The following is a 14,941-nucleotide window of genomic DNA, read 5'->3' as shown; positions in this document are numbered from 1 at the left end:
CAATTTCCTATACTCTCATGTAAATAACCTATAATTTTTTTCCTTGTACAGGTAGTAAATTTTGCAATTAGAAATGCAAATATTATGTGCAAAGTATGTTATCTACTAGAAATCAGCTTTAAACATTAATAAAATAAATGATTCCTTTTCAATAATATTGCTTTGAAAATAACTTGGTTCTTTTGTTACAGGAGATAACTGCAAGGCCACCGAATACAGCAAGATGAAAAGCATGCTTTTAGATTTACAAAATCGAAAATATATTACACAAGACAATGAAAACCCCAGTGGTGATGATGTATTTCGGAAGAAGTTGCTGGTGGATCAAATGTTTAAGTATTTTGATGCTGACAGTAATGGACTTGTAGATATTAATGAACTAACTCAGGTATGATTAATGACTAAATTAACAAGCTTATTTAAGTATAGCATATGCAATACATTTACATTTGTGTGAATTTATACTCTATTAATAAAATTATTTTTATTCATATTATTTGACTATAGGCATAAAATATTTTAAGAGAAAAATTGGACTGCTCTATCAGCAGTATTAATTTTAAGTAGCATTTATATGATATTGTACAATTTAAAAGAGATACCTACTTTTGACTGGTTTCCATACTTTAAACATCTAAAGCAATTGCCAGTTCTCTATCTTATAGAATTTATAAAATATCTCCAGATATATTCTGGAGTTTTGTAATGTTTAATTTTCTATCAGTCAATGGAAGCTTTTTATCTGGTATTCAAGGGCATTACTGAATAGCAATTGAGTACATCTATAACATAATATAGATAAGTGATTTAAGAAAGTATTAAATTATTGACTTATTCCAGTACTATTTCAATTATCACAGACCAAGTATATTTAATCTGGTTTTAATATTATGTCTATGTTATTAAACTTCATTTCTTTGAAAATTGTCATTGAAACAATATATATATATATATATATATATAGATAGATAGATAACTTCTTATTAAAGAGAATATTTTAATAAACAAAAGGTCTTTATGTGAGCCATTTTGGAAAACTAGAAATATTTTTTATGTGTATGTTACTGAGCCAGATAGACTACTGAAGGAAATTGAAATATCCAGATTTAAGAACCTAAACCAGTTGTGGATAGTGGTGGAAATGTAAAATAAGGGACATAAGATTTCTCCAAAAATATATATTGGTTTTTATTGAACAGTGGAGAGAAGAAGCCAATCCAGGGTGACTAGGAGATCGGTGGTAACGCTGAGGAGTGTTGCTGACTCCTTGATAATTCCTATAGAGGATCTTAAGGTGGATTTTGCTGCCATGCTTAACAGTGAATACAGTTTTCAAAAAAATCTCAACTGTCTATTTCTACAACATCCTGCCATTCATATTTCATAGTTAATTTTATGACTTATTTTAAAAAATCCAACTGTGTGGAATATCGGTCTTGTTATGCAAGTATTTCAAGCTTTGGGATAGTGTAACTTAGTTTAGAGACTTCATATCAAAGTGACCTTGTGAGCAAATTGACTTGTCACTCCAGTTAATTAAAATATACACCATTTTCATTATCTTCTTTAATTCAACTTACGTTTATTGAGCAGTTACTAAATCCCAGACACTGAATTTAAATTTGTAATTTAAAATTAGAAAACTTTTAATTAAGATATCTATGTTGTTATATATCTCAATTTATTTTTCAAGAATGAGACTAGAATTTTACAATGCTAGTAAGAGTTGACAGCATAATTCAGTTAAATGAATATATAATTAAGGCATGTCACCTTGATCAATGTATCTGACATATTCAAATATATTGTGTTTTTGGTTTTGTATCTTACTTTTTATTTTATAATTTTTTTAGTTTTTATTAACATGTATACATTACTGTAACAACTAGTTGGGTATGACACATGATCTGACCAGATCTAGGACCCACTTCTCAGTCCAAAGGGAAAATTACTCATCACTGGAAAATGGCACTGACAGCACTCATCTATAATTGTTTGAAGTTTCTGCTACATCCAAGTTTATATTCATTTCCTAGGGTGGCCATAACAAAGTACCACAAAATGGGTGGCTCAAACAACCTCTCTCTCAGTTCTGGACTCAGCGTCCAAGATTGAGGTGTTGGCAGGGTCCATGCTCCCTCTGAAGCATCTTGGAGGAGAGTCTTTTCTTGCCTCTTTCAGCTTCAGGTAGAGACAGGCATTCCTTGGCTTGTAGGCACATCACTCCAGTCCCCACCTCTGCAGTCACATAGCTTCTCTCTGTGTATTTGTCTTCACATCATCTTCTTTCTTCTTCAAAGGACATCAGTCATATTGGATTAAGGGTACACCCTACTCTATCAGGACCTCATCTTACATCATCTAATTATATCTTCAGTGACCCTATTTCCAAAAAAGGTTATATTCTGAAGTCCTCAGAGTTAAGACTTTTAACATCTTTGGAAAGGGCACAACTCAACCCATAATAAAGCCATCTGCTACAGAGCTCAGTTTTGTTTTTCCTGTTTCCTGTGATTTGAACTCACTTTTACATCTTAAAAGTGTCCTTTAAATTCATCTGAAAGTTATCATGTGAGAGCAGAAAGGATCTTCAGAATCCCACCTGTATGTTGACCATCCACGAGGTACATACAAGGAAACATCTGGGAAGGTAATATCTACTGACTCCTCCTGTACACAGGCCACATAAATCAGTCCTTCCTTTAGCTTTATAGAGTAGAAATGTTAGCATATCATCTGTCAGAAATCAGCTATGAAAAAGCCAGAAGGTTGTAACAAGCACTATGGAAAAGATACAATACATTTCTAACTATTTATAGGACAAATATTGTTTTTGACTTGTGTATTTTTAGGTAACAGGTGCTTTTGAAGAAACTGTGTGCCAAGTATTATAGCCAACAGTATGGATAACTTTAATAATCTACTTGGCAACATGTAATATCATAATTTAATATCAAATTTCAAAATAATTTAAAAGAGTAAAAAGGGAAAGGATGTTAATGTTGTCTGTTAGAAATTTACAAGCTATTATTAGAATTGTAACATGTAGCTCTAAGATCCTGCCAGTGACAAGTAAAAAATTAAAGAAGATTATTTGGCTTTGAGGTTTTATAAATGCAGCATAAAAGCTGGCTGCACATATTTGTTCTTACTGTATATACGAGTACATATTCTAAAGCTTCTCTTGCAGATTTTCAAGTAAACTAAAAACTAGAGGTCTTTCTAGTTGAGAAAAGAATTAGATTATAAAAAAGCAGTAGATAAAGGGGGTAGATCTATAATATTCCAGTTAACAACTTATCATAGCAAGAAAGTTCATTTGCTAAAATAGACATAGATTTCATTTGATCCACCTCTTCAGCACTTTAGCTTAATGTGAATGCCGGTAATCACACACTCAGTTTTTCAATCTGAGGCTGGTTTTGTCACATTGAAAATATGCAACTATAAATGCAAACTTATCGAAAGTGAAATTTTGTACTTTCAAAAGAATCATGTTTTATGAAGTTGATAAAATTGATGTTAGAACACTGGTAGATTTGTCCTTGATAATTAAAGGTCTGGAAGAGTTAAAATAGGTAATAATTGAAGAAGGGAAGTCAACAAAGATTAAGATGGTATATGCATTCAAAAGATCAAAGGAGAATATTTTAAATAGCAAAGGAGCATATGGCCCTATGCTGGTGAAGTCCTAGGATTTTTTTCAAAAATGATCATTTTTATGATCATAGCATAGTGATTAATAACTTTGATTATAGAACATGGGTTCAAATCCCACCTCTACTATTTAATACCTGTGCAACTTTTGGCAAGTTTCTTAAACTCTCTGTGTCCCAATTTCACTTTCTGTATATTGGTAATGATAATACTACCTCATATGCAAATTGGACATAATATTATTATTTTGAAAATGCAAACTTAGAAACATAACTAGTATACAGAAAAAATGATGTAAATGTTAGCCCTAAATGTATTTTCAAATCTAACTTGCAGATGTTAAAGGAAATAAAAAGGTTGCACATGAGTGAGTTAGCGAATAAACAACTGATCAAAATTTTCATCCAGCTCATCGCTGGCATTTTTAACATGGGGTGGTAGGTAAGAACAAGGCAAATACTGTTAATTCAAAACCATTATAACCCAGAAATCTGTATACACTTTATTAAATATGCAAAAGTTTTTGTTTGTTTGTTTGTTTTTAGTTTTATTTATTCATTTTATTTATTTATTATTTTTGGGGGTACACCAAGTTCAATCATCTGTTTTTATACACATATCCCCATATTCCCTCCCTCCCTCAACTCCCCCCCACCCTCCCCGTCCCAGTCCTCTAAGGCATCATCCATCCTCGTGTTGAACTCCCTTTGTTATATAGCAACTTCCCACTCGCTATCTATTTTACAGTTGGTAGTATATATATATGTTTATGCTACTCTCTCACTTCATCTCAGCTTCCCCTTGACCCCCCATCCCACCAAACCTCGAGTTCTCCAGTCCATTCTCTGCATCTGCATCCTTGTTCTTGTCTTGTCACTGAGTTCATCAGTACCATTTTTAGATTCCGTATATATGAGTTAGCATACAATATTTGTCTTTCTCTTTCTGACTTACTTCACTCTGTATGACAGACTCTAGGTCTATCCACCTCATTACATATAGTTCCATCTCATCCCATTTTATAGCTGAGTAATATTCCATTGTATATATATATACCACATCTTCTTTATCCATTCATTTGTTGATGGGCATTTAGGTTGCTTCCATGTCCTAGCTATTGTAAATAGTGCTACAATGAACATTGGAGTGCATGTGTCTTTTTGAATTATGGTTTTCTTTGGGTATATGCCCAGTTGTGGGATTACTGGATCATATGGTAGTTCTATTTGTAGTTTTTTAAGGAACCTCCAAATTGTTTTCCATAGTGGCTGTACCAACATACATTCCCACCAACAGTGCAAGAGAGTTCCCTTCTCTCCACACCCTCTCCAACATTTGTTGTTTCCAGATTTTGTGATGATGGCCATTCTGATCAGTGTGAGGTGATACCTCATTGTGGCTTTGACTTGCATTTCTCTGATGATGAGTGATGTTGAGCATCTTTTCATGTGTTTGTTGGCCATCTGCATGTCTTCTTTGGAGAAATGTCTATTTAGGTCTTCCACCCATTTGTGGATTGGGTTATTTGCTTTCTTGGTATTAAGCTTCATGAGCTGCTTGTATATTTTGGAGGTTAATCCTTTGTCCGTTGTTTCATAGGCAATTATTTTTTTCCCATTTTGAGGATTGCCTTCTAGTCTTGTCTATGGTTTCTTTCACTGTGCAAAAGCTTTTAAGTGTCATGTGGTCCCATTTGTTTATTCTTGATTTTATTTCCATGATTCTAGGAGGTGGGTCCAAAAGGATGTTGCTTTGATGTATGTCATAGAGTGTTCTGCCTATGTTTTCCTCTAGGAGTTTTATAGTGTCTGGCCTTACATGTAGGTCTTTAATCCATTTGGAGTTTATTTTTGTGTATGGTGTTAGGAAGTGTCCTAATTTCATTCTTTTACATGTAGCTGTCCAATTTTCCCAGCACCACTTATTGAAAAGACTGTCTTTTTTCCATTGTATATTTGTACCTCCTTTGTCAAAGATAAGGCACCCATATGTTTTTGGGCTTACTTCTGAGTTCTCTATTCTATTCCATTGATCTTCCTTTCTATTTTTGTGCCAGTACCATAGTGTCTTGATCACTATGTCCTTGTAGTATAGTTTGAAGTCTGGAAGCCTGATTCCACCAACTCCATGTTTCCTTCTCAAGATTGCTTTGGCTTTTCGGGGTCTTTTGCGTTTCCATACAAATCATAAGATTTCTTGCTCTAGTTCTGTGAAAAATGCCATTGGTAATTTGATCAGGATTGCATTGAATCTGTAAATTGCTTTGGGTAGTACAGTCATGTTCACAATGTTGATTCTTCCAATGCAAGAACATGGTATGGCCCTCCATCTGTTTGTGTCATCTTTGATTTCTGCAAAAGTTTTAATACCATTTTTTACAATGAAAAAAATGGTTCTTACAAAAGAAGAAAAATGGTTTGGTTTTTCCAGGAAATTAGCAAAAATATATGGTAGCTTTTTTTTTTTTTTTTTAATTTTGCTCAGCTTATTTGAAATACTCACCTATTTATCTCATGTAACTAGCATGAATGTTAAATTCTGGGTCTTAGGCTACAGACAAGTACATGTCATCATTCTGCAACCATCGTGATATTGGCCATTTTCCTTAGAGTACATAGGGCTCCTGCCTTAACAGATATGGTATTAAATTGAACTAAACTTAAAATAAATATCATATATATATATATATATATATATATATTGCTTTTTTTAAGATGCTGATATATCTTATACTAAAAGATCTCTGCCTGTCAAACTATCAAATACCAAATTCTGTGCATTTTTTTCTTTTTTTTAATAAATTTATTTATTGTTTGATTGTCTGCATTGAGTCTTCATTGCTCCATGCAGGTTTTCTCTAGTTGTGGCAAGCAGGCGCTACTCTTCATTGTGGTGCATAAGCTTCTCAGTGTGGTGGTGTCTCTTGTTACCAAGCACAAGCTCTAGGCACGCAGGCTTCAGTAGTTGTGGCAGATGGGTTTAGTTGCTCTGTGGCATGTGGAATCTTCCTAGAGCAGGGATCAAACCTGTGTTCCCTGCATTGGCAGGCAGATTCTTAACCACTGCACCACCTAGGAAGTCTCCATGCAGTTTTTTTCTTGCCCATAAAACTGAGTTATAATCAATAACTGAAAGCAATATTTTGAGTAAGGCACACACACACACACACACACACACACATATATATATACACACATATATATATGTTATGAAAGAAACAATATGCTTTAACTATTTTACAATTTAAATATAATACTATTACATTACTACAATCCAGATGTCTGTCATTACTTTTGCATTTCTCTTTGAGCTACACACACAGCCTCCCCCAACTTCCCCCCCACCCCCCACCCCCACACACAGATGCAATCCATTTGCAAAAAGCAATGTACACTTGGCTGAATGATTGAAGATGTATAACAGTGATAGAGAATGGGGTTATATCACATGTTACACAAATCAAAGATTAGATTCTAGTTTAGATGAAGTACTTTGTACACTTTTCCTTTGCTTGTGCTCTGTCCAGAGCATGCCTTGCCTGTCCTACCCCACAGATACAGGACCCAAGTCTATCTCTCAGTTTCAACTCCTTAACTTTCCCTGGGGCTCCAAATTCCTTATTACACAAAACAATATGTTTCTGTTTTATTTAGATTCTCCCCCTAAATGTGTATAACCAAATACATCACACTCAATAGTTGCCAACATCTATCTGCCTTCTTAAAAGCTAATGGCAAGTTATAGAATACAACAAAAGCAAGATCAAAAACCAATATCTGGCATACCCTTTCCTTGGGAAAAAAGCCTTCGGTCCCTGAGACTAGTAGAAATTCCTATCTTCCATCTTCTGTCTTATTTTTTATACCTCAGAGCCACATCCCTCTCTTTTCTCAAGTGTGTATCAGGTCTATTTTCACTCCTTGGTGAGAATTGTTGCCTCCCCAAAGGATACAGCATTGGATGATAGGAGAGACTTGACAGGGGGCTGGGTGTAGGTCAAATTTGCTTGTTTACAGGAACACATCACATGATCACTCTCTACTCTCCCATATACATGTCTTAATTACTGTATGACAAAGGTAAGATTTCTATCACATTTAAAGCATTTTTGAGCATTTTTGTTTTAAAATGTCTATCCTCTCTTATTGAAAATGGGTAAATGGACATTTAATTTATTTTGGTCTGGGTGGCCCTATATCTTTTCTTAAATCTGTGCTGTGCTGTCTGAATCCTATTCAGAATGAGGTTGTAGAACTGAATGATCTCAGCCAGTAACCAGTCCTGTGCACTAAAGGCAAAATCAAATGTTCTGGCCCTTCCTGAAGACCAGGCTGATGGTGTGAAACCTTGCTTGTTTGGTGTTCTTTCTTAGTTCCACTCCTCAAATCTAAACAAGTGTCTGAGGTTTACTTCTATTATTTGTATCTCTCTCCTGCTTCTCTTAAATTGCCTCCTCCAACAGTAAGAATTCAGGGCTCTCTTTGGGTCTGTGGTGAAATCTGAGTTTCACTAATGCTTGCTTCAATAAAAATTGTCCTTGTAGCAATATGCTCCAAATTTGCTTAATATTCAAATGCATGTCTCATAGGATAATAGCTCACTGCAAAAGCCTTAACAAACGTGAAGTATAGTCTTTATTTGAAACATAACCACAAACAAAATTTCTCCCCTAAGTATTGTGCATGGGACTAGTGTGGTCAGGCACTTAGCTATACAGCAGCACATTTATGGTTTTAAGAACATGTTTTGCCTAAAACAGATCTGTAATGCTTGAAATAAAGATTTCAGGATAAAGTGACCTAAGGTATGATCACATTCCTCTTAGCAGGCTGGCATGTAGGAAAAAGTCATCGGAAGAGAGAAGGTTAAAAATCACGTATTATGAAAAGAAGCATAGAACTCTTCCTGGTCATTTATTCATATGAATTTTGAAGTTGCTGGGAGTGTTGATAAAGAGTTAGGTAGACAGAAATATTGTGAATCGAGAGGTAAATCTGTTGGTGAATTATGGGGAGAGAATAGGAAAAAATTATGTAGCTGAGTGACCTGGCATTCAAAAGAGTATTTTCTACCTATCATCCATCCATCTGCCTATCTGTCTGTCTGTCTATATATCTATCTATTTATCTATCTATCATCTATCTATCTCTCTATTGGTCTATCCATCATCTATCTATCTATCTATTTATCATCTATTTTCTATCTATCTACCTATCAATCTATCATCTACCTTCTATCTATCTATCTATAAATCTATCTATCTATCATCTATCTATCTATCTATCAAAAGAAAACTCATTTGGGAAGAGGAAATAATCCAGAAGTGCCAATAGGGAATGATTTAGTTTTTGACCATCTTCCTTCCATTGAGGTAGAATAGATGTGAGAAAAAGAAATTAGCCTCCAATTGTTAAAATTATTGGACAAATGGTTTTCTCTAGGGGTAGCTAGATCTTCTTAAAGTCAATATGGTGTAGAACATGTTTTCATAAGAAATAGAAGGCAAAAGAGAATTTTCTGATCAGAGAACAGGGTTTCCAGAAGGTATTATGATGAGTTTGAGTTGGAAAGGAAAGGAGATTAGGTCAGATTGGGAAATGTGCACAGTAATATGGGAAGACTTGGATTTTATAGGGTCACAGAGGTAAAGCAGGGTTTGAAGCACAAGGGAATTTGTATAAATTGTCCCTTAGAGAAGGACAACTACTTCTTGCATCATGGTCCCATCTATTTGCTCCCCCAGATAAATTGAGGGGATACTTGGGCAGACTTCACATGCAGAATGGCACCCTTGAATTTATTAGCAATGTTAAAAGATAAACTGAAGCATATTAAAATATTAAGCCTTTATTTGAGCAAAAATCCCTTCAAATCTGGCAGCACCAAAGCAGAAGTGGTTAAAAGCACTCTGCAGAGGGGAGCTAGGGAAAACTTTTATAGAGAGAAGGTGAAAGCAAAGTTAGGAAAGTACTAATTGGCTACAGATTAAAGCCTAGTTAGTTGTTCATAATTGGTTGCCTTTAACATTTGATTTCATAACCTTGAGGCATTTACAGGCTTAGGTGTTGGTTGGATTACTACACATCAAGGCGTTAGAGTCCCCTTAGTCTAAAATCCTCCTTGTTTAATTTAAAAGCAGCCAACATAGGGTTCTTGAAGGGAAATGGTGCCAATGGCTTGGAAAATGTGTTCCTCAGCCTTCTCCCCATTTCATAAAATAACCACCCATGGATTTAAATAAGCAAAGTCATTCCCTCATGATTCTGAGTTTAAATAAGCAGCTGTATTGAGATATTGATTTAGCTTTTTTCTTTGTTTAGAGTCTGTCATCTTAATAAGCTGATTCACATTAGGAATACATATTAGAATGAAATATTTTTTCCTAATGTGCACACATGCCTACTCTTTATTAAAATAATAAAAAGAACTACTTGTTAGGATTTAGATTATTATGTTATATATATATATATATTTGACTTAAAAAGCTATTTGCTCAATGACTACCCTATGTGAATACATTTACATAATTAAATAAAAAACAAGAAAAAATAACAGGAGATATTTTTAAGCTAACAGGATGGGCATGGTGCTGATGTCTTTGCAGACTGTACATATCAATTTTCTTTAAAAATTATTAGAACTTTTACATAGGGAATTGACACTTAATCTTTATTTTGAGTTTTTAAGCCTATTAAAATTTTAAAGATTTTTAAAAAGGTTCTGGTGGCTAGTCAACATATTTATTTACAATGAGATTGGTAAGGATTGTTTTGCCTCATAGATAAAAGCTATTTTAGTGTGAATAAACTAAGTGCAAATAAATAAGCATTTGTGTGGGTACGGAAGGAGATAAGTGAGCACTTTCTGGGAGCTCCATGGTAATTAATCCTATTCAACATTTAAAAACTCCATAAACCTGTCAGCAGCAGAAACCAGGTGTTAGAATGGCATTGGCAATGCCAGTAGGTGATCCTAGTAGAGCTGGGAATTTCCTTTCAAGTGCTAAGGATTTCAGAATAATAATAACAGCAACAAATAGCACTTAAAAGAGAAAGGTAAGGCCTGTATTATTAGTTTAGGTGTAGCTCAGGGCTACAATTGAGAAACAGTGATTTCAATTGTGTCTGGAAACCTTAGTAACTAGTTTCAAATATTCATTTATTTTTCTTTATCACTTTTCAAGGTAGCATAAGACAATCTGAAAACTAAAATTTAGTTTTTTAAAAATTTTAAAGATATTGTTTGTAACATCTTCCCTTTGTTTTGTTTGTTTTTTAATTAATTAATTAATTAATTAATTTATTTATTTATTGGCTGCATTGGGTCTTCATTGCTGTGTGCCAGCTTTCTCTAGTTGCAGCTAGTGGGTGCTACTCTTCCTTGCAGTGTGCAGACTTCTCATTATGGTGGCTTCTCTTTTTTGGGAATCACAGTCTCTAGGAGTGCAGGCTTCAGTAGTTGTGGCTCACAGGCTCTAGGGTACACAGGCTTAGTTGCTTCATGGCATGTGGAGACTTCCTGGACCAGGGATCAAACCCATGTCCCCTGCATTGGAAGGTAGATTCTTACCCACCGTTCCACCAGTGAAGTCCCATAGCATCTTTCCTTTAGAATGTCAAGGTATGTTAAAAATGTTGGCATTCTTGCTCAAAGAATCCCTGTGAGCCAGATAGAATGCCTTAAAAATAAGATAGTTTCATCCCACCAATGGTTTAAAAATGTTTTCTCTTCAGCTAGTCTTTCAAAATTAATGCTGGCCCTAGTGATTTTTTAAATGTCTTCTACTGTGTTAGGTGTGCTACAAAACCTAAAATAGAACTTAGAAGATGTGATTATTTTCATGCAATTCTTTTCTTTTCATGCACCTATTGGAGGGTAGCATCAGTTATATATGATTAAATGATTATAATTTGTAATATGAATTATTTACCCTCTGTCCTTTCATGTTGTTTATTTTTAAGCACTGTTGACAATCCATAATTATCTTGTTATTTATTTTCAATTGATTGCATGCTCCCACTCACCCTTTCTGGAATATTAACTCTGTGAGGGAGTCATTCCCACTTACTAATTAATCTCCATCCCTAGAACTATTCTTGGCACATTGTGGTTGCAAAGACAGGAAAGAAAGAGGGATGGAAGAAAGGAGAGAGGGAGAAAGGAAGAAAGAAAGTGGACAAGAAGTTGTCTGGAAGACCAAGTAATAGAAGAGCCAACCTATATTGGTGTGGGAAAAACTTAAAGCCAATGCCTGGAGATGTGTATTGTTACCACAGGAGTATATTTACTTTCTGACCCTTTGGGCTTTGATGTAATCTACATATTTGTCAAGTAAAGGAGTGAATATATCTGCCTCTGCTCAGCCTCACAAATGCGATGTACTTTCTTTAAAATAGACAGTCCCTGAACTCTAACTCTACTAAGGCCATTGTGATTCTGACACAGTCATGATTAGTTTGAGAAAAATAGTTTGCCGAGGATGAGGCAGAACTCAGATTACTTGAACATGTCTTGGGCTGAAAAAAAAAAAAAAAAAAAAAAAACACAACCTGAGAGTTGCAAGTTAAGTTTTATTTGGGGCAAATTGAGAGCTGTAGCCTGGGAGACAGCATCTCAGGTAGCTCTGAGAAACTGCTCCAAAGAGGCAGGGGGAAGGTCAGTATACATGTGATTTTGTTGAAGGGGGAGTACATGCAATCAAGTACATATTTTTTGCACAAGATTAATGCTAGTCTCATGAAGGTTACTGCTAGTAATGCGGAGCAGTCATCACCATGAAGGATTTTATTGCTTTTCTAGATATGAGGAGATGCAAGAATTGGGCTCATAAAATCTTATCCTAAAAATCTCTATTTGAAGGCCTGTTCTGCCAATTTTTCCTGGAGCACAGAGTGCCTCATTCCTGATCTCCACCCTCAGCTCCTTTCAGGGGGGTGTTGAAGGTCAGCAGCTGAGGCAGCTCATGACTTAATCAATATAGAGGTAGATGGCAAGTGCCAATTTGTAGTTGTCAATATGAGGTATATTTCTCATGAGTTCATGTTTTCTCCTAATTCAAGAAGGAGAATAAAGAAAAAGACACAAAACTGGAAGATTTCACTCCTTTGTCTTCCTACCCCATGATACCATAGTCTCATTACCATGACCTGACTTGAGACCATAAAAATCAACCACACATATTTTACCCCATTTATGAGAGTTAATGTAATAACCTTGGATATCCAAGTCATGTCTTATCCTCCAAAATCTAATACCCATACATCTCTTAGCGGGGAGACAATCCTTTGCATCTGCCTCTGGCACCTTCTATTTTTCTTTCCAGTTTTATTTATCTTTAGATAAGTTATCATCAGCTGAGAGACTGTGTATTTAACAAGCATGTCTCAGAGATACTGAGATTTGGTTCCAGACCACTGCAATAATGTGAATATTGCAATAAAGCAAGTCACACAATTTTTTTTGTTTCCTAGTGCATATAAAGGTTTACACTGCACAATATTTTGTGAAGTGTGCCATAGCATTATGTTTTAAAAAAACAATGTACCTACCTTAATTTAAAAAATACCTTACAAATGAAACCATGACTGGCCTCCTAGAACAAAGCTTCAACATAAAATACTTCCTTTATTTAATTTTTTAGCTCTTTATTGGAATACAATTGCTTTACACTCTTGCACCAGCTTTTGAGGTACACCAAAGTGAATCATCTGTATTTATACATATATCCCCATATCCCCTACCTCCCATAACTTCCTCCCACCCTCCCTGTCCTGGCCCTCTAAGGCATCACCCATCATTGAGTTGATCTCCCTGTGTTACACTGCAACTTCCCACTAGCTATTTATTTGACAGTTGGTTGTGTATATATGTCTATGCTACTCTCTCACTTCATCCCAGCTTCCCCTTTGCCCCCACCCCCAAACCCATGTGCTCCAGTCCATTCTCTGCATCTGCATTTTTATTACTGTCCTGTCACTGGGTTCATCAACACCATTTTTTTTTTTTTTTTTAGATTCCATATTTATGAGTTAGCATACGGTATTTAATTTTCTCTTTCTGGCATACTTCACTCTGTATGACAGTCTCTAGGTCTGTCCACCTCATTACATAGAGCTCAATTTCATTCCTTTTTATGGCTGAGGAATATTCCATTGTATATATGTGCTGCATCTTCTTTATCCATTCATCTGTTGATGGGCATTTAGGCTGCTTCCATGTCCTGGCTATTGTAAACAGTGCTGCAATGAACTTTATGTTTCTTTTTGGATTATGGTTTTCTCTGGGTATATGCCCAGTAGTGGGATTACTGGGTCATATGGTAGTTCCATTTTTAGGTTTTTAAGGAACCTCCAATCTGTTTTCCAAGGTGGCTGTACCAACTTACATTCCCATCAACAATTCAAGAGAGTTCCCTTTACTCTACACCCTCTCCAACATTTATTATTTCTAGATTTTTTGCTGATGACCATTCTGACCAGTGTGAGGTGATACCTTATAGTGGTTTTGACTTGCATTTCTCTAATTAATAGTGATGTTGAGCATCTTTTCATGTGTTTGTTAGCCATGTTCATGTCTTCTTTGGAGAAGTGTCTATTTAGGTCTTCCGCCCATTTGTGGATTAGGTTATTTACTTTTTTGGTATTAAGCTGCATGAGCTGCTTGTATATTTTGGAGATTAATCATTTTTCTGTTGCTTCATTGGCAAGTATTTTCTCCCATTCTGAGGGAGGAAAAACAACTCTTCTAGTCTTGTTTATGGTTTATTTTGCTATGCAAAAGCTTTTAAGTTTCACTAGGTCCCACTTGTTTATTCTTGATTTTATTTCCATTATTCTAGGAGGTGGGTCCAAAAAGATCTTGCTTTGATGGATGTCATAGAGTGTTCTGCCTATGTTTTCCTCTAGGAGTTTGATAGTGTCTGGCCTTACATTTAGGTCTTTAATCCATTTGGAGTTTATTTTTGTGTATGTTGTTAGGAAGTGTTCTAATTTCATTCTTTTACCTGTAGCTGTCCAATTTTCCCAGCAGCACTTGTTGGAGAGGCTGTCTTTTTTCCATTCTTGCCTCCTTTGTCAAAGATAAGGTGCCCACATGTGCTTGGGTTTACCTCTGGGCACTCTATTCTGTTCCATTGATCTACCTTTCTATTTTTTCAACATAAGATACTTAAATGACAGTATATTCAGTGAGTCTGGCCATATCAGGAATCTGTGGTTCAGATGTAAGAGATGTATTTTGAGAAGGTTAGAGTGGAAAGTTTTGGGAAGCAGAGCCAGACAGTAAA

General features: G+C 35.3%; 1 protein-coding gene across 3 annotated transcripts in view; it reads left to right on the top strand.

Annotated features, from left to right (window-relative positions):
• FSTL5 (follistatin like 5) overlaps nt 1-14,941 on the top strand; it is an 803,737-nt gene that overhangs the window by 400,548 nt on the left and 388,248 nt on the right. For all 3 annotated transcript variants that reach the window (XM_057727977.1, XM_057727979.1, XM_057727978.1), the window contains exon 4: nt 192-388. In XM_057727977.1, the coding sequence (XP_057583960.1) occupies nt 192-388 (197 nt within the window). The remainder of the gene's footprint in view (nt 1-191; nt 389-14,941) is intronic.

Source organism: Hippopotamus amphibius, chromosome 3, assembly GCF_030028045.1.
Source record: "Hippopotamus amphibius kiboko isolate mHipAmp2 chromosome 3, mHipAmp2.hap2, whole genome shotgun sequence".
NCBI lineage: Eukaryota > Metazoa > Chordata > Mammalia > Artiodactyla > Hippopotamidae > Hippopotamus > Hippopotamus amphibius.
The sequence above is the reverse complement of the archived record's forward strand: the minus strand, read 5'-3'. Positions and strand labels throughout refer to the sequence as shown.